The sequence below is a fragment of the Camelina sativa genome, chromosome 3 (genome assembly GCF_000633955.1).
Source record: "Camelina sativa cultivar DH55 chromosome 3, Cs, whole genome shotgun sequence".
Taxonomy (NCBI): Eukaryota; Viridiplantae; Streptophyta; class Magnoliopsida; order Brassicales; family Brassicaceae; genus Camelina; species Camelina sativa.
In genome coordinates, this window is record NC_025687.1 from 8,095,990 (window position 1) to 8,121,029 (window position 25,040).

At 34.5% G+C, this 25,040-nt stretch overlaps 4 protein-coding genes and 1 pseudogene across 6 annotated transcripts in view; 2 read left to right on the top strand and 3 right to left on the bottom strand.

The window, feature by feature from the left end:
* Positions 1-2,371, bottom strand: part of LOC104775907 — a 9,563-nt gene extending 7,192 nt beyond the window's left edge. The window contains exons 1-2 of one of the 3 annotated variants that reach the window (XM_010499869.2): positions 2,135-2,370; positions 1,438-1,489 (exon numbers count right to left, since the gene is read on the bottom strand). The gene's annotated coding sequence lies outside the window, so the exon portion shown is untranslated. Of the gene's footprint in view, positions 1-1,293; positions 1,316-1,437; positions 1,490-2,134 lie in introns of those variants that run through there. The other 2 variants (XM_019243520.1, XM_010499872.2) reach the window with 2 other exon arrangements.
* LOC104775909 (transcriptional activator Myb-like) lies at positions 9,110-10,801 on the top strand. The gene is made up of 3 exons (XM_010499873.1): positions 9,110-9,510; positions 9,618-10,043; positions 10,468-10,801. Exons 1-3 carry the CDS (start codon positions 9,393-9,395, stop codon positions 10,671-10,673), a joined length of 750 nt encoding a protein of 249 aa, XP_010498175.1. The 5' UTR covers positions 9,110-9,392; the 3' UTR covers positions 10,674-10,801.
* On the bottom strand, positions 13,220-18,158 carry LOC104778765 (annotated as a pseudogene).
* On the top strand, positions 20,489-22,860 carry LOC104775910 (probable E3 ubiquitin-protein ligase RHG1A). The gene is made up of 5 exons (XM_010499874.2): positions 20,489-21,169; positions 21,766-21,867; positions 22,114-22,212; positions 22,299-22,433; positions 22,541-22,860. The coding sequence occupies exons 1-5, from the start codon at positions 20,582-20,584 to the stop codon at positions 22,673-22,675; spliced, it is 1,059 nt and encodes a 352-aa protein (XP_010498176.1). The 5' UTR covers positions 20,489-20,581; the 3' UTR covers positions 22,676-22,860.
* Positions 23,199-25,034, bottom strand: LOC104775911 (nuclear poly(A) polymerase 1-like). The gene is made up of 5 exons (XM_010499876.1): positions 24,879-25,034; positions 24,632-24,796; positions 23,698-24,540; positions 23,545-23,612; positions 23,199-23,441 (listed from the first exon to the last, which is right to left on the bottom strand). Exons 1-5 carry the CDS (start codon positions 24,987-24,989, stop codon positions 23,402-23,404), a joined length of 1,227 nt encoding a protein of 408 aa, XP_010498178.1. The 5' UTR covers positions 24,990-25,034; the 3' UTR covers positions 23,199-23,401.

A 25,040-nucleotide genomic window follows, 5' to 3' on the forward strand; every position in this document is an offset into this window, starting at 1 on the left:
AAAAAAAAAAAAAAAAAGAGTATATAACAAGAAGTAGAAACCGCTCTTCTTACCTAAGATATTCGAAACCGCTCTTTTTTATATTGGGAGAGAGAAAGAGAGAGAGACTATCACATATTCAGAATCGCATGAGTTATTATTATGTTGCTCCCCATTGAAGAAGTCGAAGCGAATGGTTTCTTTAAAATAATTGATACAGAGAAAGAGAGATGAATAATCCCAGATGAAGACGAAGAAAGAGGAAATTATTTCTTTTACAAAGGCACCGATAATTTTTTCAACGCGACTAGAAAAAATAAAGCTTTGGCTACTACTACGACTTCACTAGTACAGCTAAACTACCCCAAAAACAAAAAAAACAAAAAACAGTTGTAAGAAAAATAATCGTTATTTCTAAATTCTAATTATATTATTAACATTTATCCAACAGTTTACAAAATTAATTCATTAGTAATCTGATAAATCTTTTCATCATAAGCTAAGAAAAACATTATTCTTATTTGAGACATTTATGATAACCAATTGAATAAATTTTACAGAATCATTAGACCATTATAAGTTAGTTAACCACATGCTAACTATGCAGTGTGAAAAGCTAGTTTTTATATCAAACAAATTAATTCGCTCCGTTAGTAACTGATTTTTCCTAGGTGTTTATGATAATGACTATGTTTAGACTGATATTAAAGTGCAACTCCATATCTTAAAGCAAACTATTCAATGATACACTTACATATAAATTAGAATGTAAAGTGATCTTATCCTCTATGAAAATTGAAAATACTATTGCCTAGTGGGGATGACTAGTGTTTTAATGATATATAACTTTGGACTTATTGGTACCATTAGCTGTCCATCGGCCTCATTTTAAAGATATATATTTGTAGATTTGCTCTCCAAGACAGCTTTTATTCTGTTTGTTACATGACAATNCCAAGCTCCAAGCAGAAACAAACAAGTAAATAATATGACAACCGTTTGACAAACAAGTAAAAGAGTTTGTTGATTTTTCCAACCTTGACACTTCTCAGATAAATAGGCTATAAGCTATCTAATCAACTCGATTGATTACTGGAAGAACTGGGGGAAAAGGGACTCAATTGGCAAAATAAATAAAAAGAAAGCGTTTCGAAGGGAATCACGGTGAAAGCATGAATGAAACTTTGCAATTCGTATAATATTTTCTCCACTATGAAACGTTATATACCAAATACAATATTTTTTTAACAAAAGGAGGAATTTACACAGGGCAAGTTGAGTTAAAAAAAGGGAAGATTTTGAGTAAAGGCTCACCAAGAATTATGCAAAAAATGTAAGGAAGAGTAGTAATGGAAAGGGATGCTTTAACTTGCCCTAACCAGCCAAACAAAATCTCTGAAAAAAAGGTAAAACCTTAAGCAACATTTTCCCACAGAAAAAGGAAAAGAGTAGACTTACCAAAAAAATCTGGACGGAGCCAGCAGCACAGCAGCAACTAGACAAGCACAAGCTANACATCTCTATCTCAAATACGATTCTCTTGCCGTATTTTCAAAGCCATTTATGTTATATTAATACTTATACGCTTTAATATTATTACTTAGATATTTTGAGTTTACATCAACTATATCGGAAAATAGAATAATACAACTCAATGTCTCATAATCATAACTTAAATTGTTTAACAGACGAATCTTTTTAAAAATTATTTACTTATAGAATGAACAGAATACATCAACCTACATTTTTGACATTTTCTTAGCATTCATTGCATTCCGCAATCATCCATTTAAACGTGCAGCTTAAAACACACAAAAATATCTTTAAAAACGCCGCGGTTAACTTCATATTGTCAAATATGGGATTTGAACATATTGCTTATTGTAAGATTGCGAGACCACAGCAAACAAAAAGACAATCGTCATTAAAAAAAAACTTTATAGATTTTTGTTGGTGTTACAAATAGAATAATAATTAATGACGGACAAAAATCGTCACCGGCCTAATTACGTTTACAAGGTGCATAAGAACTCCACGTCCGTTCACACTTGTTTGTTTATGTCCCCATAACCAAGTCTAATAAGGCCCCATGGCTGGGTTGGGCAGCTCAAGGCAATGCTATATACAAGGAAAACGCCGGTANCGCTCTTCTTACCTAAGATATTCGAAACCGCTCTTTTTTATATTGGGAGAGAGAAAGAGAGAGAGACTATCACATATTCAGAATCGCATGAGTTATTATTATGTTGCTCCCCATTGAAGAAGTCGAAGCGAATGGTTTCTTTAAAATAATTGATACAGAGAAAGAGAGATGAATAATCCCAGATGAAGACGAAGAAAGAGGAAATTATTTCTTTTACAAAGGCACCGATAATTTTTTCAACGCGACTAGAAAAAATAAAGCTTTGGCTACTACTACGACTTCACTAGTACAGCTAAACTACCCCAAAAACAAAAAAAACAAAAAACAGTTGTAAGAAAAATAATCGTTATTTCTAAATTCTAATTATATTATTAACATTTATCCAACAGTTTACAAAATTAATTCATTAGTAATCTGATAAATCTTTTCATCATAAGCTAAGAAAAACATTATTCTTATTTGAGACATTTATGATAACCAATTGAATAAATTTTACAGAATCATTAGACCATTATAAGTTAGTTAACCACATGCTAACTATGCAGTGTGAAAAGCTAGTTTTTATATCAAACAAATTAATTCGCTCCGTTAGTAACTGATTTTTCCTAGGTGTTTATGATAATGACTATGTTTAGACTGATATTAAAGTGCAACTCCATATCTTAAAGCAAACTATTCAATGATACACTTACATATAAATTAGAATGTAAAGTGATCTTATCCTCTATGAAAATTGAAAATACTATTGCCTAGTGGGGATGACTAGTGTTTTAATGATATATAACTTTGGACTTATTGGTACCATTAGCTGTCCATCGGCCTCATTTTAAAGATATATATTTGTAGATTTGCTCTCCAAGACAGCTTTTATTCTGTTTGTTACATGACAATTATATAGGTACATCTCTATCTCAAATACGATTCTCTTGCCGTATTTTCAAAGCCATTTATGTTATATTAATACTTATACGCTTTAATATTATTACTTAGATATTTTGAGTTTACATCAACTATATCGGAAAATAGAATAATACAACTCAATGTCTCATAATCATAACTTAAATTGTTTAACAGACGAATCTTTTTAAAAATTATTTACTTATAGAATGAACAGAATACATCAACCTACATTTTTGACATTTTCTTAGCATTCATTGCATTCCGCAATCATCCATTTAAACGTGCAGCTTAAAACACACAAAAATATCTTTAAAAACGCCGCGGTTAACTTCATATTGTCAAATATGGGATTTGAACATATTGCTTATTGTAAGATTGCGAGACCACAGCAAACAAAAAGACAATCGTCATTAAAAAAAAACTTTATAGATTTTTGTTGGTGTTACAAATAGAATAATAATTAATGACGGACAAAAATCGTCACCGGCCTAATTACGTTTACAAGGTGCATAAGAACTCCACGTCCGTTCACACTTGTTTGTTTATGTCCCCATAACCAAGTCTAATAAGGCCCCATGGCTGGGTTGGGCAGCTCAAGGCAATGCTATATACAAGGAAAACGCCGGTAATGTCATATTCCACGTGGCGGCCACGTTGGGCACGTGACGTTACCGTTTTGGGGCGGGCTCAACACAAAAGTACTAATAAAATTATTGTGTGTGGGGACGAGAGGACAGGTGTCAAAGGTTTGGAAACATCGTGGCTGTCTTTCACGGTCACCGTCGGGGGACAGTCGGAAAAGCTTTTATAAGGCTGGCAAGGTGGTTGGTGACGACACGTGTCCCTCAATCATTTTCGTTGTGTTGAAGATATCTTCTCCTTTCTCTTTTTCGTTTTCGTTTAGGACTCTTTCCTTTTATAGAACAGTCTTTTTTTTGTTCTGGTGATTTATATATCACTAGAGCACTAAATCAGTGTTGTTATTGCTATGTTGAATTATTACTTACCTAATCAACTGGTAACTTGACAAGCTTTCAAATAATACTTTTGCGATGGTGGGTTTTTTATCTGTCAAAGATAAACTGAAAGGTGAACAAAAAAAGAAATTGAAATACAAAGAGAAAAATAAAACTACCTCGTTTGAATTAAAGCTAAAAAAATATACATCATACGGGTCGTTTAGGTGAAAGCTACAAATCATACACAACGTCATATTGAGTGAAAAGTCAAAAAATGACAATACGCGCCGGATTACACGGCAACATTCACTAAAATACATCGTCGTTTCATCTCCCGAACATAGTTGTCTCCTGTCAAAGTTAGTACGTGGCCATATATGGCCAGAGCATCTGTGGATTTTTCTTCTTGGAATCCCATAAATTAAGGGAATTGCAAAATTGATGCAGCTTTGGTTATGCTCTTAAGTCTTGTGTGTTTATGCTATGTTTTGTTATATTTTTGACTAGATAGTGAAGTGTAAGTCTAACTTTTTGTAATTATAGCCTCAACGCGTTTCATTTCTTAATGATATTTACAAGTTCATAAAAAAAGTAAAGGGAATTTGTTGAAAGTCTGGATTTTGATGCTGAGATGGCTGATCTGTTTTTTCGGCTCTAGCATCTTTTCGAATTCGTTGTCAAGAACTCAAGATCATATATACAGTTTAGGATTTGGATTGAAATGCTTTCTTTAACAAGACTTAGAGAGACCAATTTTGGTGTAATATTCAAGATCCGGTTTCTCATTAACCAATTTGTTGATAGACCTAGACCGGCCGGTTTTATGTAATCAGGATCCCGTGTGCCTGTGTAGTGGTATTAGAAGAAATGTTTTTATTTGTGATGGATCCTATTTGACTCCTTCCCAACTAACTTTGCCTATTTTCCTACTAAACTTCACCAGTAAAACACACGTGCAAATGAGTTCTAAAACAGATTGTTTATAGCTTACCTAGGATTGAATTGTTTAGTTGATTGGATTATAAGCTATATCTCCGATCAATCTTTAATAAGATTCTATGAACTGTTTTGCAAGCAATCCCAAGGAAAATCAAAGTACAACATATATATCACCTTTTCAGGTTTATAACTTTATTCCGTCATTTTTCTATATATATTTTCATTTTCTTAAGCTTTTTAGGCTATGTTAGAAATGTGACAATACACATATGTTCAAAAAAGAAGCCGGTAATTAGTGCACTACAACAAATATGCACATTGTTAACCAGAGAAAAACGCTATCATAGGTCTTTGATAGCGTTTTCATGAGCGCTGTTTTAGGGCACTGTTATTATATGTACCCCATATACAATAGCACTTATTACGTATGCTATGTTATAAAAATATAACATAGCTTTAAGAAATTGCTATATTATCAAGATCATAATTTTGAAAAAATTTATACAACATTTGTTTTTTCGTGCTATGTTATAGTTTTATAGCATAGCTCTAATAAACTGCTGTATTATCAAGATTATAATTTTGCAAAAATTTATACAATATTTAATTTTTCGTGCTATGTTATACATATCTAATATAGCTGTTGCGAAATGCTGTTTTATCTTGTTTACTGTGCTATGGTATATTCTTTTATCATAACGTTTACCTGTACTTTTATAGCATTTTCTGATATGTGATTATAGCACACATAACCTGTTTTATAAAATCTCATAAAATCTGATTAATAAACGTCTCAGATCCAAAATACATAACAAAAGTCTCAAGAACATCAGTTTACCATCAAAGTCTCAAGAACATCCAAAATAAACAAGCAATCTCAAGTACTTAACATTACACAATAAAACCATCAGTTTAAGACATAATGACCTTGTTCTCTGGCCAAGCAATGCAGGAGCTAAGTGCATCTTCAATAATCTCTATTTCATCGGATGGCCTCCAAACTTTTACATTTTTCACCTTCACAACATCTATCCACACTTTAACTGCATTAGAACCCAAGCGAGTAAAGTGAACCTTATGTTCTGGATCATTTGTTCCCCATCGTCCTTCAGCCACAACCCTATTCTTTTCAGTTAAATCCATCAACTTGCACTTCTTATTCTCCTTGGAAATAACTTTATTAATGCGCTGCCATGTTTACAATATAAACCATCAGTCATCATATAATTAACAAAAACAACTTCATAACATATGAAAACACTTACTGGAGACTTCCTGAGAGGAGACTGTGATGGTAAAGTATTCTTTATTGGTGATATTGGACCCGTTGCATCATCAACAGGAGACTCAGAACCAGATGCAGACTTAGAAGACATAGATGCAGATTTGGCCTGCGATGCAGCCTTTGAAGCTGTTGCTGAAGTTTTGGACTCTGTAGCAGACTTAGAAGCTGTGGCTGCAGACTTGGCCTTTGATGCAGACAAAGAAGCATGTGATGTAGCATTCTGACCAGTTGGAGTTGAGGGATTTTCAAAATCAACCTTACTCAGGGGCCAAGATACGTAAGCCATCAAACAGTCCTCAAGAAATGACATTTCAGCTGTAGGTCTCCATAGTGATGTATCAGGCTGCTTTACTGAATCCACAAATACTTTAACTGCTTTTGGTCCAAGAGGAATTCCGTTAACCAACGCACTTGGTTCTTGTGTCTCCCAACGCCCCTCAGCAACAATGACGTCACCCTTAGACAAATCCAATAGTTTACATTTGTTTCCTTGTATACCCTGTTAAACACAATCAGTAAACAAATCCAATATAATTAATTAGCATTATAGACAGGGGTAATACATTGCTAACACATTGCTAGAAATTATAAATACCATAGGGGCAATGTCTTCCATTTGGATGTTGTTGTCTACCAGTCTACACTTATCAGTTGGCCATGCGATTATATGTCCAACAGCTTCTTTCATATGAAAGATCTTTTGTGCAGGTCTCCATAGAAATGCATCTGGTTTATATGCAGCTTCAACTAACACTTTGAGATCATAAGGGCCAAGACGACAGTCATTCACTATGTCATCCGGATCAGAAGAAAGAATCCGACCCTCACCAACATTTTCATCAATGTCAGACCAATCAACAAACACACACTTAGGATGTGCTCTTTTGTTTACACTCTGCAACAATTTCATGAGCAACTAAGAATCATAAACGACACTAAGAAGAATCACTTAGCTGATATGAAAAGAAGTAAGAATATGTTACTCTTGCAGCTGAGTTTTCATCCATTTCAGCTTCTGGTCTCTGTAACATAAACAAAAATAACATCAATTTATATTACTCTAACTGGCTGATGAATAGTAGAGAACTCTTAAGTATCTAACCTGATTCTTGATTCTGCCAAGTTCACTTTCCAAGGCATTGACCTGTTTTACTAATTTTACTTGCCGCTCTTCCATTTCAGCCATACACTTGCTCTGCATTTGTAAACAAGCTAATTTGGTCTTACTCATGCCTCTACCCATTGCCCTCAGCCTACCAGAATTGTCAGGTCCTAAAAGCTTGGCGAGGTGATCTTCATCTGGATTTGTTAAAAATGCTGGAGCATCACTTCCACCAATTTCAGCTGCTTTTTGCTGAAAAACATAAAGACAGTTTCAGGTTTTACTAGTCGATAACANGGGTTTTTTTTTTATTTGGCGATTAAGTGAATAATTTCACTAAGTATTGGCGGACAAAAGTCACTTTTGTTTCCCGCTACATAATTTTCCTATCATAGCGTTAATAAGATGCTATTAAAAAGTAAGCGAAAAAAAATCTCATCTTTCATAGCAGTGACGGAAAATGAGCTATATCCGTCTGCTATCAATGTACATATTTGTTGTAGTGGTGCCAAATTTCATTTTTATTATTTATTAATTTTGTTAAAGGACTGAGAGTCTGAGAGAGTTCAAAAGCTAACTAATTAAACGTCGTAGACAAGACAAGAGAGAAAGTTAGTGATGTGTGCTTAGAGACCAAATGTTAGAGAGCAAATAAGATGTCAAATTCATTTTTATGAAGTACAAAGCCACTAATAATATATATCAACCAGTTAACCAATTAATTAATAAAGACACAGAGTCGTTTTAGGGTTTCCACGTTGGTCCGATTTGAGGAAAAGAAACATTTGGTTAGGTCTGAAAGGTTAACAAAACATATCCAAAGATACTTTAATTAATTTAACTTCTACTTATACGTGACCTGCAATTAAATCACAGGTCCACAACATCTTTACCAAACTCTCTCCTTCCCCTCTAGTTTTTCTTTTCTTTAGAAATTATATAAGTTATGAAAGCATTTAATAACTTGTGATAACTGATGTAGTCGATTAGTTATACCAAAAGGCAATACGGTTGAAATTTAGTAATCAAGTTCGATCCCACAAACCCTGGAATAACAACCGTTATATACATTCTCCCGTATTTTGGACCAAACGATATCTCCTTAATTACTTTTACTTTTGATTTAAATCTACATATGTAATGTACCTGGATTGTTAATTAAGATTCTGATTAATTTTAAAATTGGTGTTTTCATATAGTAAATCAATAACATATTAAGTGTTTTTATCATCCTTAATTTAAAAAAAAAAAAAGTATTGTTGCGTATATGATTTTCATAAAAATTATACGTATTCAATACCATAACATAACATATAAATGCAACCACAGTGTTAACTTTTAATGTTTGCAATCTAATTGTACATTCGTTGAGTCATAGATTGTATAGTCCCTTTCACCTTGAGTCATATTCTAGAAGTTGATTAGATATAAAGCATGAATAAGTCTGACTTAAAAAATCGCATACACACACATATATATATATATAATATGTAGCTTGCAGAAGAGTATACGAACGTAGATGAAGTATTGGTGGCTGAAGTAGAGGGTTTAGGTTAGAAAACAAAAAAAATTGAGTAGACGTTGAAAGTTTAACGAAAATTCACCCCACCAAGCAATCTCTCCCCTCCTGTGTAATCTCCTTTTTCTCTTTTCAATATTCATCAATTTAACAATTAATATAAAATTCTCACATAAACAGAAATAATGTTTGAAAAAATAATAAATATTGTAGATGGGAGAAATAAATAAAAAAGGTAGATTACTTAAAAGGAGTGTGTTTGGTTAGGGAAGACGTTGGCATCAATCGCCGGTGAAAACTTCCCTCCAAACTCTCTTTCTCGCTCTCTCTAACGAATCTTATAATATTCATTACTTTCAATTCTTTCATATATAATATCTAAATATATATATGTATATATATGGTGCTGTTGGCTCTTCAGCTTTCTTCTTGTTCCTACATACCCATCTTCCCTCACCTACATCAAACCTAGGGTTCTTTCTTGTATCAACATATATAGATTTATATATAGGTTTTGATTTACAGAAGATATATCACAGAGAGATCGGACGGACAGGAATTGAAGAATGATGTGCAGTCGAGGCCATTGGAGACCTGCGGAAGATGAGAAGCTAAGAGAACTCGTCGAACAGTTTGGTCCTCATAATTGGAACGCCATCGCTCAGAAGCTTTCTGGTCGATCTGGTAAAAAAACTAACTTTATAAAGTCATTTCTTTAAATTTCTTCATAAGCATAAACTAGGGTTTAATATATTATTAATTACTATATATATATTGGTTTGGTTTTACAGGTAAGAGTTGTAGATTGAGATGGTTTAATCAATTGGATCCTAGAATTAACCGAAACCCTTTCACGGAGGAAGAAGAAGAAAGGCTTCTAGCGTCTCATCGGATCCATGGGAACAGATGGTCCGTGATCGCTAGATTTTTTCCCGGTCGAACCGATAACGCAGTTAAAAACCATTGGCACGTCATCATGGCTCGTCGTGGCCGAGAACGTTCTAAGCTGCGTCCACGTGGCCTTGGCCACGATGGCACGGCTGCTTCTACTGGGACGATGGGTAATTATAACGACTTCGATAAGGAGAGAAGATTGGCAACTACGGCCGCTATCAATTTTCCTTATCAGTTCTCTCATATTAGTCATTTTCAAGTTCTCAAAGAGTTCTTGACCGGAAAGATCGGGTTCCAGAATAGTACTACTCCAATAAAAGAAGGTAATTAGATAAAATATGGTTTAAGTATTTGTGTGTTTTATGCAGCTAATATAGAACGTGTGTAGTATATAGGTATATCTTGAGTGAATACATATAGGCATAATATAAGTTTCAAACTCATAACCATTAGATAACATGTACATTCCTCTTCTTTAGTGTGCAACTACTGGTGCAATTCGTATACAACTTGATATAAAAATAAAATAAAACGGAATAAAATTTAATGGATTAAAATTCTTAGTTTTCTCAATTTATTTTTGATGATAAAAATTGTGAAGAATCTTTTAAATATATAGCGTGAAACGATCATGGTTTTCTGTTTTCATAGTTGCATGCATATGCATGTACAATTGCTTGTAGATACGATTATGTATAATTGTAGAACCTCTAAAAACTAACTTTTGGACATTGATTATTTGGTCAGGAGCAATAGACCAAACTAAAAGGCCGATGGAGTTCTACAATTTTCTCCCAGTAAACACGGATTCGAAGAAACCCGAAGTGATAGACAATTCAAGAAAAGACGAAGAAGAATATTTCGATCAAAACAACCGAATTCGTAACGAGAATTGTGTTCCCTTCTTCGACTTTTTGTCTGTTGAAAACTCTGCCTCTCAGGGTTTATGTTAATTAGTCCGTACCACACGTACTATAAGGAGGTGGATCATATGTTAATTAAATGTAGAAATTACTAATCCGTTGTTACATGTTTGAGCCAAATGTGAAAATTAATTAAGACAGCGCAACATTTCCTTGAATACCAAATCTTTTTTTTTTTTTTTGAACAAACTCCTTGTAGACCAAAGTTGTACTTTTATCAAGTCCAGTTTTCTAGATTTATTATAACGATGTTTAATCAGACTATAGTATTAATGTCTAAATTGCGAGATCTGTATGTACTTGAAAAAAAGAAACGCTGTCCTGATTAATCTAAATATTATCGTAATCGAAGGTTTTATTCAAGACCAAAATCTTTGAATAATTTTGTGGAATTCGCAATAGTTGGATAGAAAATGTGTTGTTGTGGTCTTATGTAAGATAGCAAATGTTAAGACTTAAGAGGTTTACTTATATATCAACCAAAGAAAATATGTCACGGGTGCTGAAGTATATGCATCGCCAAATGATCCTTAATACGCGTATAGTTTCATGCAGACTAAATTGACTCGTATAGCTTGCGATGATTAACCTTTTATCCTCTTTGGGAGATGTTTAAAAAAAACACGAGAAACTTTTTAACTAATGATTTTATGAGCGAGCGTTTCAACTTTTTACAATAAAGTTTATAGTTTAGTTTCTTTAAATGTGAAGAATAATAATAAGTTAATAACGGAAAGACGAAATCGAGGTTGGAGTATAGATATGATTAAGTTGGGAGTAGTTATCAGCCACCAAGAAATACAATCCAAAGTAGCAAATCTACCTTTGTCTTAAGAAAACACGAATAAAATAGTTCGTTTTATTTAGGTGGAGATGAAGAACACACATCTTGACACGACTTATAACCATACTTCTTGTTTCCAAATAAAATTTATTTATATAATCTAAGCATATCTACTATATTTTATTCCAATTTGAAAACCTCATGATGTCATTATGACTTCTAGGGTTTCCTCGTTGAGTTAGATATGTATGTCACCCTGATATTGTTTAAAACAATACGAAAGAACAACCCAAAAAGATAAGTAACTACATATTTTATCATGGAAGATAATTATACGAAACGTTGATCATCTGTATAAAAATGTTGAATTAATCAAATTTGGATAAGATTAAGACACCCACTAGAACATAAATGTACAAGTTTCTGATTCGATGTGTATATTATCTCACTAAATCACTTCATATGAAGGTATGGGCATTCGGTTAACCATTTGGTTGTATTCGGTTTCGGTTATTTTAGATATAGTAATATAGTAACCATTTGGATATTTTAGAAATTTTGGTTCAATTCGGTTTCTTTCGGTTCGGTTTCGGTTCGGTTAGTTAAATAGGTAACCATAACTAACATAATTTATATTTAAATTAACCAAATTAACCTAATATAACCAAAACTAACCGAATATAACCAAAATTAACCAAATATACAATAACAAAAATATAAAAAAGGAAAAATATTGATTCAATTTTACAAAATAGTATTTAACTTTGTAAATTCAAAATAATAACATTTAAATATATTGATTATTCGAAATATTTAATTGTTTTATATTTTAAGTTTATTTTATAGTTTTGCATAATATTAAATATAGAATATTTGGTATCTTCTAGGTTTTCGAATATTTCGGTTAACCATTTAATTTTCGGTTCGGTTCGGTTTGATTTCGGTTAGTTTGGATATAGATTTTACTAACTATTCGGATATTTGAAGAATTTCGGTTTGGTTCGGTTTGGTTTTTTCGGTTCGGTTTCGGTCGGTTATTTAGTTATCGGTTATTTTGCCCAGCTCTATGAAAATCAATGAAGCGGGTCGTTGAATTATCTTCAGCGGTGACGACTGGTTGATAAATTGTTCAAAATGTTTGAAATTTATCAGATATAGATATGATTAAAGATGAAAATAATGACAGACTTTACAGAGCATACGCAATAAAGTGCGAATAGATACTTTACCATCTTTCAGAAAACCCAGACGCAAGTTTCTGAAAAAACTTCAATTATGAAACTAGTTCATTCGTTTAGCTTTGAAATAATTAAGCTTGAGTTCTAGCTAAGAAAACAATGAATGCATATACACAGCACAGGTAATTTAACAAAGAGCAAAATTACTTGAGAAAGACTAATTGATGAGATAACACTGAAATAAAACTATATTTTAACAACTTTATTCCAAAATATGTCTTGGTTCAACGAAAAAGACCATTATAAAATACATATCAATCAAATTTCGAGAAGCTCGATGGTCATAGTCTCTTAGAGAGACATAGGAATCATGAAACAAAAGTGTGACCCTCTAACCTGTCCGGTTGTAGCCTTTTTGTGTGTGCAATTGTATGGTGCAGGCCACTGGAATTTTCTTTTCATTGCATGAGAAACTATTTATAACACTAGTTCACTTTTGTTTTAATTTCCGTCCAATTCTAGTATATAAACTATTTATGAAGTCTTGTTGAGTATCATCATAGATAACTAAAATTATACCAAAAATTCATAAAGTTTTAAACTAGGCCAAAAAATGTTTTACTAAAAAAATCCATGTCCTTATGACACAAGGAAAACATACAATATATAAAACCATCGGGTCTCAGAGAAAGTTGGCAGTCTTGAGCTTGAATTCATCCAACAGAGCCTCAATGCTCATCACTTCGACTCTAAGCCAAACAGTCACCTGAAGAAGAAGAAGAAAAAAAAGCTATATGATTGACAGAGGCTTGATGCTCAGACATATATTGGAATAAGCATAAACATAACATGACTCTAACCTGTCCCCTTCTAGCGTCTTCGTCACCCACGACCAGTATGTAGTTGTACCGTGCAACTTGGGCTTCTTCCACCTACATATATATACAACAAAAATCATCATTCAAAATGTATACGGGAAATAACTATCCATATCTACAAATTAAATATTTCACCAAAACCCACACATATCTAACAAACAAGACTATTATATGGCTAAAAGAAAGTCAAATAAATGTTCCAGAAAATTCAAATATTTGAAACACAAATTAACAAGATGGATCACTGAAGTTGTTTGCCTATTGCATTGCATGACATACTGGTTCCAGTCAAAAGGCACAATAGTTGCTTGCAACCACCAATCGAAAATACCAAAACATAAACCTCAATCATTTGTGCTAAGGGACCTTGTAACAGTTACCTTCTCGCTGACGTTTCGATCTGTCGTGTCAGCATCAACATAGTAGCCAGCTTTGTGAATTTGATCTCTCACCTGTAAATTGAACAGATTAGACTCTGCAAATAATTAAGCTTGTAAAGAGTACATAGTCACGAATGTAAAACCTTGTCTGCGTAGGAACGATCATCCTTTGACGAAGAGCAAACTATGGCCTGGCGAGGACTTAGCCAGAAGGGCCATTTTCCTTTGCACTGTTCCAACAATATGGAAAACATACGCTCAACAGAGCCCAACACCGCTCTATGTATCAGCACAGGTTGCTCGCTCTTCGTTTCATCCTCAGCTGAGGATGAATATTCCAATGTGAAGGATTCAGGAAGTTGAAAATCAAGCTGTTATCAGGCAACAACAGAAACAACATACTAGATAACATACCAAGAGAAATGCAACGGGCAAAAGATAGAAAAGAAACTTAACAGAGTACTTTGGGAGCCTAACCTGTAAAGTAGCACACTGGAAATTCCTTTTCATTGCATCAGTTAATGTTATATCTATCTTTGGACCATAAATTTCACCGTCTCCTTTGTTTATCTGCAGAGAACATCATACTTTAGAACGAATGCATACTCTTGTGAGTATATAAGAAGCATGANTTGTGAATTTGATCTCTCACCTGTAAATTGAACAGATTAGACTCTGCAAATAATTAAGCTTGTAAAGAGTACATAGTCACGAATGTAAAACCTTGTCTGCGTAGGAACGATCATCCTTTGACGAAGAGCAAACTATGGCCTGGCGAGGACTTAGCCAGAAGGGCCATTTTCCTTTGCACTGTTCCAACAATATGGAAAACATACGCTCAACAGAGCCCAACACCGCTCTATGTATCAGCACAGGTTGCTCGCTCTTCGTTTCATCCTCAGCTGAGGATGAATATTCCAATGTGAAGGATTCAGGAAGTTGAAAATCAAGCTGTTATCAGGCAACAACAGAAACAACATACTAGATAACATACCAAGAGAAATGCAACGGGCAAAAGATAGAAAAGAAACTTAACAGAGTACTTTGGGAGCCTAACCTGTAAAGTAGCACACTGGAAATTCCTTTTCATTGCATCAGTTAATGTTATATCTATCTTTGGACCATAAATTTCACCGTCTCCTTTGTTTATCTGCAGAGAACATCATACTTTAGAACGAATGCATACTCTTGTGAGTATATAAGAAGCATGATCAGTAAATAGTATACATACAAGAAACGGTTTTCCAAAATCTTTCAGCGCTTTTTCAAGTGCTACTTCAGCTTTGTCCCATTTTTCCAAATCTCCAATGTACTTCTTTGGCCGCTGAAATTGAAAATAACATGAAACAATAAGATAAAAGGATCCTATCACGCAAATTGTGTCAGATTTTGTAGAAGAAATCTGCAAATATATCCTACCGTTGAAAGCTTTAGCTCATAGGTAAATCCAAACACTGTGTAAACATAGTCAACAAAATCCAATATACCCTTCACTTCTTCAACCTGAAAATATACAGCATACGTATAAACAAGAAACTAAGATGATAAGGAACTCCAACGTTGCCAGATAAGAAAACAAATATCACAAACCTGCGTCGCTCTACAGAATACGTGTGCATCATCCTGAAAAAGAAATATGCGAATGTCAAACAAATATGCAACATGAAAAGGAGCAAAGAGCAAGTTGACAAGTAGGCTCTTAATGTTACTGCTAGAGTGCAGGAACTTTTTCTGTTCTACTAGTACTAAGCTCTGGTTTTACGTTAAAGCCCGCTGTTCAGGAATTTTTTTCAACTCGTAATGAAGTTAAACTAAACCATTGTTTCTCTCCTAACTTACTCTAGCAAAAACCTTAAAGCTGTACTAGTTCGCCTCTTATATAAAGTAATCATTTATTTTCGAAACAAAATTTGAAACAAAAGGTACCTGTTGGAACCGTCGGACACGGGTCAACCCACTAAGAGCTATACTTTCCTCATTTCGATGTAACGCACCAAAGTCAGCCAGTCTAATGGGTAGTTCTATATATATACCATACCATAAAAAATGTTGTCAGCAAAGATAGACTTTACAACTATATGAGTAATTAAGATTGGTAAAGAAAAGCATTAATTCTCCATAGCGTCTCTGTCCAAAAAGTCACAACTATAATGAGATCAAACTGTACTAAAAAGAAACAGAGCCCCTAACCTCTATATGACCGAACTCTGTGTTGGAACATCAAGCAGTGACCATGGCAATTCATAGGTTTGAGCCCGAATTTTTGCTTGTCAATCTGCGCAAGGAAGAATAGAGAAAATCATTTCACTTCACATGTTATAATGTTAAAAACCTAGAGCTTACAAATGGGCTAGCTAGTTGCCAAAATAAGAAGACTATTGAGCTTTTGCATGCACTCTTACATCGAACGTGAACATGTTTTCCTTGTCGTTTTCAGCAAGTCCTGATGTTTCCCAGAGTTTCATGTTGTACACATTTGGTAAAATGACCTGCCAAATCCAATGCTATAAAATTTAGCAACCCCTCTCCCCCCAGCACATACTCGTCAAGTGTGTTAAATAGTGAAAATGAGAAAGAAACCTCAGTGTAACCCCTTTTACAATATTCTGCCTTGATGAATTTCACCAACTTGTCATATACGCGAGCGCCAAGTGGGAGGAAGAAAAAACTTCCAGTACTGAATGTATATAATCAGTTTCGTCAAATATAAATAAAGAGGAACTAACAAACAAGCACGAAATTGTATATTAATTAGAACTGAAAGAACGAACCTGAATGGGTGAGAAAAGAAAAGCTCCTGTGAAATAAGAAAGTCCTGCAGATAAAGATAATCAAAACAATGCAAAGTCATATGTTTATGAAGATTTTTAAAATGTTTTTTTAACAAGTGCTAGTACCTTGTTGCTCATTATCAGGATAAGATATCCCATACACTCTCTCCAAGTCTTTTTTTTTTTTTTGATCAAACACTCTCTCCAATTCTCTGTTATCTTTCCGGTAAGCTGGTGACGCCTGAGATAAATAGAACATGCGTTAAACTTGGAAAGCATAAGAAAACAGACTAGAGTTTGTAATGTTGTAGATAGAGTTGGAGAATGTTCACCTTCAAACACTTGAAAGCTTTCACAAAGGAAGTATTTGGTATATGTGGTCCAGGACACAAATCAACCAAGGGGCCACATCTGTAGACTGTAATTGTCTTTTCTTTAGCCAAGTCGCCATTGATGATTTCAACCTATATATGATAATTAATTCACAGCACAAGTATGAGTCTAATATAAAGGTTGAATGATATTTTATATATCATTTGACTTAAAATTAACCCACCTTAAAGATATTATCAGAGAACATCTCAAGTGCCTGATCCTTGGTCACTTCAATCCTTTCAAATGGTTGTCCTTCCTGCCATCAATGTAAGAAGATATATATTACTTGGCAAACATATTACAACATCTTATACTCTACTGCAAGGAAGATCTGACTGATCAAATATAAATAAATAAGACTATAGAAGAAGCAATACCCGAACAGCTTTTGCAACACCTGCTTCGATGTTTGGAAAGTGACTGTCGTTTAATCCCAGATTGCCATAGTAGAAAGCATCGTAATAGAAACCCTGCAATAACAAGCCACTACTAACATCAGAGAGAGCCTCACATTACATATGAAATAACAATAACCAAGCAATATGGATTCCGAGCAAAAGAAACAGAGGAAAAAAAAAAACAGAACAAAACAAAACAGTGACTCCTCTTAATTACCTCATGTCTGGTTTCGCAGGGACCGAGGCAAAGCTTGCACCCATACTCCTGCTCGAGAGCCTGGCCGAGAAGGTGAGCACTAGAATGCCAGAAAGTATCACGACCTTGGTCGCTGTCAAATCTGAAAATCTCTATCGAACAATCACCTTCCAGGGGTCTATTCATGTCCCACAGGACACGATTAACCGAGGAAACGAGGGCAGATTCTGCCAAACCCCTAGAAATCTACCCTGTAATGTCCATTGGAGTGGTCTCCCATCTCTTCCCTTCTTTCACGATACCGTCTGGGAGAAGAGTAACCCTAGAAATTGCAGTCAAACAAATTAAAAACCAGGAAACTAAGAAATTGCAAAAAACAAATTTAGTGCACCCTAATGTATTCTGAAAGCATCGTATTTACTTGATCGGATCGTGTGGGAGAGATTGAAGCTGCTCGAGGTGATCGGCTTGGATTTGCTGGAAGAGCCTGATACGCTTGGAGATGACTGATGAGAGGTAAGCCTCATCCTTGGGAGGAAGAAGATGATTCGCCATTGATAGAGGAGTTAAGCAGAGAACGAAAGACAAAGAGAATTACTGTAAGAAAGTAGAAGCAGAAGAAACTGAAGAAGATGACGTTGAGAGGCTGAGAGCAGCAGAGGTGTTGTACAGCTACAAGCCTACACCACACAAAAAGACAAAAATAATAAACTTGGGGGTCAAGTTTTATTGTAACTTTCCTTTTTCCTTTTTGTTATTACATAATTTCCTTCTCTATTAGTATTTGTTTTTCCTTTTTTTTTTTTTTTAGTTTATTACTAGTAGTAATTGAATTGCAGCTTTAAATGCAAATTAAAATTGTTGACTAGATTTTTATTCTTTTTTGGCGTGATTTTCTTTTAATTAATTAGTAGTATTTATTTTTGTTGCATTCTCTTTTCTTTTTTCTTTTTTTTTTAATTAAAACCTTTTCAACATTTGTAGATAAAATATTTAAAAACATATCTAACAGTTATGAATAGGGTAATATTATCCAAAGGCCCATTAGGCCTATAATTAATGTGGAAGCTAGAATCAGTTATCAAGTTGTAATAACGAAATAGATCTGACAAAATGCCAATATTCACGAGATGATATGGATTAGAGAATTCATAGTTAAGCACTCAATTTATTTTTGATGATAAAATTCTAAATACAATCTTTTTAAAATAGTTTGAAATTAAACGATCATGTGCACTTGCTTGTAGATACGATTATACTCTCTCCGTTTCAAAATATAAGATGTTTTGAGTGAAAGCACGCAGATTAAGAAATAACCACTTTAAAAAACTTTAACCAATCATAAAAAGACTACATAAAATAAATAATAAGAAAATATAAAAGTAATCTAAAAATTACCTAGAAAGTTGAAAACATCTTATATTGTGAAACAAAAAAAATTCTAAAATATCTTATATTATAAAACGGAGGGAGGAGTATAATATTACCTCTAAAAACTAACTTTTGGACATGGATTGTTTTTGTCAGAGCAATAAGACCAAACTAAACGACCAATGGATTATGGAGTTCTATAATTTTCTCCCAGTAAACACGGATTCAGAGAAACCCGAAGTGATAGACAATTCAAGAAAAGACGAAGAAGAATATTTCGATCAATACAACCGAATTAGTAACTAGAACGTGTTCCCTTTTTCGATTTTTTTTTATCTGTTGAAAACTCTGCCTCTCAGGGTTTATGTTAATTACTTCGTACCACATGTACTATAATTAAGGTGGATCATATGTTAATTAAATGTAGAGATTACTAATCTTTTGTTAGAGCTCTTGTGCCAGATGTGAAAATTAATTAACACTGTCCCAAAACTATATTTTAACACCTTATTTTATTTCCAATATATGTATGTCTTTTTTTTTTGTCAAAATATATGTATGTCTTTGGTTCATCCAAAAAGACCAATACAAAATAAATACATTCATATCAACATAAATTAAATAAATACATTCATTCATATCAACCTTCAGAACTTTTCCTTTTTTCTTTTTGTTGTTATTACATAATACCTTTTCGTATTTTAGTAGTTTTCTATATATTCTTTTGGTTTATTTCCAGTTGAATTGTAGCTTTTAATGCAAATTGAAATATATATAGCATATTTCTTTACTTTTTTTTTGTGTGTGAGTTTCTTTCCTTTATTTTGTTAAATTTTATATTCTCTAGTTTTATTAATTTTGTTCTAAACCATATCTAACAATAATTCCCAATAATATCCAAGGTATACCATTATACCTATTTATTATGTGGAAGCTAGAACCAGTTTCAAGTTGGGCTTATTTTGGTCTAATTTTGAGCTCTCAAAGGAGCATCAGGCGTGTTGATGTAGAAGATAGAACCAGTGTCAAATTGGATGCAACTTTCAAGTGGTGGTGTAAATAGCGAAATTAGATCTGACAAAAAGGAAAAAAGTGACATTGAGATGAGACCTTTCCTATATTTACAAGCAAGCATCACTTTTTATAAAATTTTAAATTTACTTTTCTGGAATTAGGAAAACAAAAAATATAAGCAAAATCATTAACACTGTAAATTTCCCAAAATCTATATTAAAACAAAACAAACCCCAGACAAATTCTCACATTAAACAACATAAATTATTTGGTTGTATGCTTATTTTAAAATTATTAAAATTAACCAAAAATTAGTATGTCACCATTTATATACATTTCATATTTGAAAATTTTCTGATAACACGCCATATATTATAATAATCACGAGATATGCATAAGCTGATTTTGTTTTGGAATTATATTAAACGGTTGCATATATAAAAACAAATATATACACACAAATTAATCAATAAATAAATAAAATATACGAAAATATAATCATTATACAAAAACTGTATCATCATCATCAGCTTGAAATCACTCTCTCTCATCCTTCTTCCCCGCGCACTGTAGTCTCTTCTCTCTTTCTGAGAATGTCTTCGACAACAATCGGAGTGCACACCAGACTCCGACGAGCTAGGAACCAAACAATCCGTCACCTGGAAGCCGCCGAAGATGATCCGCCGTTGAGCCACGTCGTTCTTCCGATTTCTCAGCCTAATATCTTCTGTAACTCCGCAATGTCTTCCTTCTTTCTCCTCCCGGCTTCCTCCTCCTCCAACTCCAACGAAACCGCGAAAAAGAAACCGTACCAAACGGCGTCGTTTCGAGGGATGGGATGCACTGCCGCTGCAGCAGCTCAGCAAGTTTCTGTTCCTTCCGTGATTCGCTCCTCCGCGGATTGGGATGCCAGAATTAGAAAAGATAAGAAGAAGCAGACGAAGAAGAATAAGAGCAAGAAGAACAGCTACGAAGATGGTTCGATTAGGATTTTGAGCGAGGCTAGAGACGTCGTTGCTGGTGGTTGCGTCTCGGTTCCTGATGTTTGGTGCGGACCTGGATTAGGGTTCTCGACGGATGCTGTTGTTGATCGATCCGTCGACCCTCCTCGGAGAAGGAATCTTCCGTCGTCTCGTCGCAAAATTGATGTGGATAACAACATTTTTAACCACAATACTGAGGTAAATTTAGATGAATTTACCACTGATCTTTTTTGAGTATTTGGTGATGAATTTAGTATTAATTATAATTTAGGAGTGTTATTGGGATTTGACTTTGAGCAAATTGTTTAGTTTAAACTGTTTGGAGTGGTTGTAGTTAGCTCTATGATATTGCTGGGCCTTGTTGGTTGGTCTATTAAATTTGTGTTTTTCTGGTTTTGGATTCTCTTTAGACAATCACAAGGGTCTACTTTAGTAGTAGAGATTCTCTATTATTAGTTTTTATTTCATATGTGAGGGATAATGTTAGAATATACTTTGTTTGATGTGTGTGTGTGGTGGTCCTCTGGGTTTGATAGGAAATAAACAAATCAAAATTGAGAAGAACTCTGGTTTGGTTAGAGGATGGAATATTAGCATGCTTCTGTCTTGTTTGGTTAGAGGATGGAATCTTAGCATTGTTTAAGCTTATGTATGGGTTCATTTTGTTAGGGAAGTTTCTTGGGATTATGTTTTGTCTGAGTATTTTTTGTTTATTCAGTTTCAGAGGACTTGAAAGTTAGGACCCTTTTGTGTATGTTTCAACAATGATAATGGGATGCTACGAATGTTTGCAGGGTTCTTCTGTTCTTCTGACATCATCACGCGCTGAACCAACACTGTTATCAAGTAGATGTCGTAGCCAACTTCAACGCTCTTACCCTGATGATCTTACCGAGGTAGAATGTTCTTGCCGAATAGTTTGCTCATCTTTCGAACTTTCTTATATCTCTGGTATATGTGATAGACTACCCCTGACTTTACTAACTGATCACACTCAACACTGTTTTAAGGTTTGACTTGTTACTTCGGCTAAATATTTTATATGGTGCTGTAAACTGTTTTGGATGGCTAATAGCTAGTTATATTATAAAACCATGCAGCCAGTGTAGTCATGTTAAATTAATCCTGCTTTTCACTGACAGATGATGATGCTCCAGAATGGTTTTGTCATGGGAAAAATAACAGATTTGCGTGATCACTACCACGAATTGAGGCTCGATGTTGATAACATGTCATACGAGGTATGTTTTCTCAAAATCTCATGAGACAAGAGTTTACAATTTCATCTTGTCAACTTTATCGAGAGTGTTTGCTTTGACCTACACAGCAACTTCTTGAGCTTGGTGATAGAATTGGTTATGTGAATACTGGACTTAAAGAAAGCGAGATACATCGTTGTCTTGGGAAAATCAAACCTTCCATATCACATACTCTTGCTGACAGAAAATGCAGCATCTGTCAGGTAAAGTCATGATTTAGAGGTCAATGGCTTCTCAAAACTTTAGTCAGATTATTACTGTGGGATCATGAGTTTCATATTGCGCGATTCTCGTTGTTTGATGATTACAGGATGAGTATGAGAGAGAGGATGAGGTTGGAAAATTGAACTGTGAACACAGTTTTCATGTCCATTGCGTGAAACAATGGCTATCGAGGAAGAATGCTTGTCCGGTCTGTAAGAAGACAGCATACTTCAAGTCATAAGAGTTAAGAGAGAGTTGTATCTCTTGTCTGGTTTATGATACCTCAAGATCTTTCATTTAAGCTATCTCCCTGTATAGATCTGAATCATCTGATGCTGTATTCATATTTGTTTTGTTTTTGGATTTAGCAATCATCACAATTATGTTTTTACTGTGTTTCTCAATCTTATTATTTTGTTGAGTCTATTTATGACTATGTGATTGAAATACTACTTTTACAACACTTGTAAGAAGAACAAGAGTTTGAAACTATGTTCTGTATCCTTGGTAGATTTAAGACTCTGGTAGAGAGTAATTTAATATATAACGCCTGCAACTAAGATATAAGACGGTGTTTTAACGTCTGGATCGAGACTTCGGATTTTAACAAAGAAAAGAAATTAATCAAAACATATCTCTTCGAGGCTACCTAAAATCAACATGATATTAGTAGAATATACTCCAAATGTTGGTATGTATTAATTTATCTGTGAAGTTGGAACTCAACCCACACTTTGTGTTTTGTTTCAGGACATGAGAAAAAGTGTTTCGGATAGACGAGAGAACACATTACATTAATCTTATCCAAACGAGTTTTACATGAGATCAAAGTATTTAGGACTTGCAACATCTAAGAAAAGTAACATAATATAAGAAGACTCTTCTTTTACATAGAGAACCCTTCGACTAACATCTTGAATATCGGGTACATGCTGAGATTCTTGGCAATGTAGGGAAAACACCATTATTACTTGCCATTGGTTTTGCCTAGAGATGTGAAGCTCAATCTGCAAATAATCAGACAAACAAAACGCAAACAATCTTTGTCAAAATCCAAAAATGCAGAGTTAAAAGAACAGTGAGAGTACAAACAGACAGAAAACCACTTACTTAATTATCGGTTTCCGCTGTTGTACTGAAGCTCTATGTGCCGCCTCAGGCTGTCGCATGGGAAGAACCTTCCAAGATAAGAAAAATCAGACAAGAACAAGATCAAGAGACCAGTTTATGTACCCGAAAATTGATAAGGAAAAAATAAGAAACCTCGAGTTCTTCCACTGCTTCATTGGAGAATAGAGAGCCATTCAAAGCAGTAGCTTCCAATGGAGGTATAGTTGCAGTAACCATCGAGATTGCATCTTTGGGAGTTATCTGCTGTATCATTTGATTCCCAAAATCACCAATTTCTTCAAGCTCCTCAGTTTCTTGACTAGGAGCTTGAGGAGTGGCTATCTTCTCTATTGGTGGATCCTTACTGAAAACATTATCTACTTGATCCTTACTAATATGATCAGATTTACCGTTTGTACAATAATCTTTCATAGGACTTGAACAAATGGATCCAACAGATGGATTCGGGCTCCCGCCTTCAGAATTCTCTACAGGTACTGAAACAGCAACGTGTTTAGAGGGCCTTGGCTGATCGGTCAGTGTTTCATCATGTCCCCATTTTCTCTTCTTCCCATCTCCTGGACTGTTCGAACCAGCTTTACTTTCAGAACTCATTTCAGTCGTAGTTGTATGAGAAACTGTTGCACTTGATGTAGAAGAATTTCTATGCTCTGAACGGCGTTTGCTGTCCCATGTTCCTTTAGAGGTATGTGAAGGTCTAATTCCACCAGGATACACAAAATTAGGTAAGCTTCTCCGCTTTATATGGCTGACACTAATCTCCATCCCGGGAATCCACAACATGTAACCGTTAACTGTGTGTTTAAACTCCTCGACCGTTCTTCTAATATCAAATTGTTGCTCGCCTTCTGCTGCAGGAACTCCTTGTTTACGCTGCAGACCCATGAAGTAAGAGCAATGGAGTGGTCGGGATGAGTCTTGAAAATCATGGGGATGAGGGTGGCATTGAAGCTTATCATAAGTATGTCTCTCGATCTGAGATTATAATGAAAAAAATCCAAGTCAAATCATTATAGAATCAAAATCAGGAGAAACTATTCCGATTTGAGAAAACAGGACATTTTACCTTCAGTGTGAGCTGCCGGAGACGTGACTCAACCCAGCCTTTCCATTTTCTTAGATCATCGACATTTGCAGCAGAGATGTCTATCTGAAGATAGTTTTTATACGCTTCAAAAAATGCAAATGGCTCAAAAAGGGTATCCCAATCAGCTTTGTTTGTTTCCATAGCCTGCATGACATCATGCCGTTTTAATAAGTCATTGAATCTGCATAAAAGCCTACCATTTGAACTTACTGTATTTGAATCTTACCTCACATATTTCTTTTCCTCTCTGAAACTCTCCTGTCATAATCCGCAATGTACTTGCAGAGACATTATAACTGGAGTTCATACCAGGATAAGCGGGAGTAATGATGGGCATTATATGCGACCGGTCCTTTGGGTTTCTTCTAGGGTCCCAAACTTGAAGACC

What these genes read in the sequence shown, in the direction of transcription:
- LOC104775909 (XM_010499873.1), top strand. Translation starts at nt 9,393, where the DNA reads ATGATGTGCAGTCGAGGCCATTGGAGACCTGCGGAAGATGAGAAGCTA. An exon ending in GAAGCTTTCTGGTCGATCTG is followed by an intron (nt 9,511 to 9,617) that starts GTAAAAAAACTA and finishes TTGGTTTTACAG; the next exon opens with GTAAGAGTTGTAGATTGAGA. An exon ending in TACTACTCCAATAAAAGAAG is followed by an intron (nt 10,044 to 10,467) that starts GTAATTAGATAA and finishes TTATTTGGTCAG; the next exon opens with GAGCAATAGACCAAACTAAA.
- LOC104775910 (XM_010499874.2), top strand. Translation starts at nt 20,582, where the DNA reads ATGTCTTCGACAACAATCGGAGTGCACACCAGACTCCGACGAGCTAGG. An exon ending in ACCCTGATGATCTTACCGAG is followed by an intron (nt 21,868 to 22,113) that starts GTAGAATGTTCT and finishes TTTCACTGACAG; the next exon opens with ATGATGATGCTCCAGAATGG. An exon ending in GAAAATGCAGCATCTGTCAG is followed by an intron (nt 22,434 to 22,540) that starts GTAAAGTCATGA and finishes TGATGATTACAG; the next exon opens with GATGAGTATGAGAGAGAGGA.
- LOC104775911 (XM_010499876.1), bottom strand. Translation starts at nt 24,989, where the DNA reads ATGCCCATCATTACTCCCGCTTATCCTGGTATGAACTCCAGTTATAAT. An exon ending in TCCGGCAGCTCACACTGAAG is followed by an intron (nt 24,541 to 24,631) that starts GTAAAATGTCCT and finishes TTATAATCTCAG; the next exon opens with ATCGAGAGACATACTTATGA. An exon ending in CAGCGGAAACCGATAATTAA is followed by an intron (nt 23,442 to 23,544) that starts GTAAGTGGTTTT and finishes GATTATTTGCAG; the next exon opens with ATTGAGCTTCACATCTCTAG.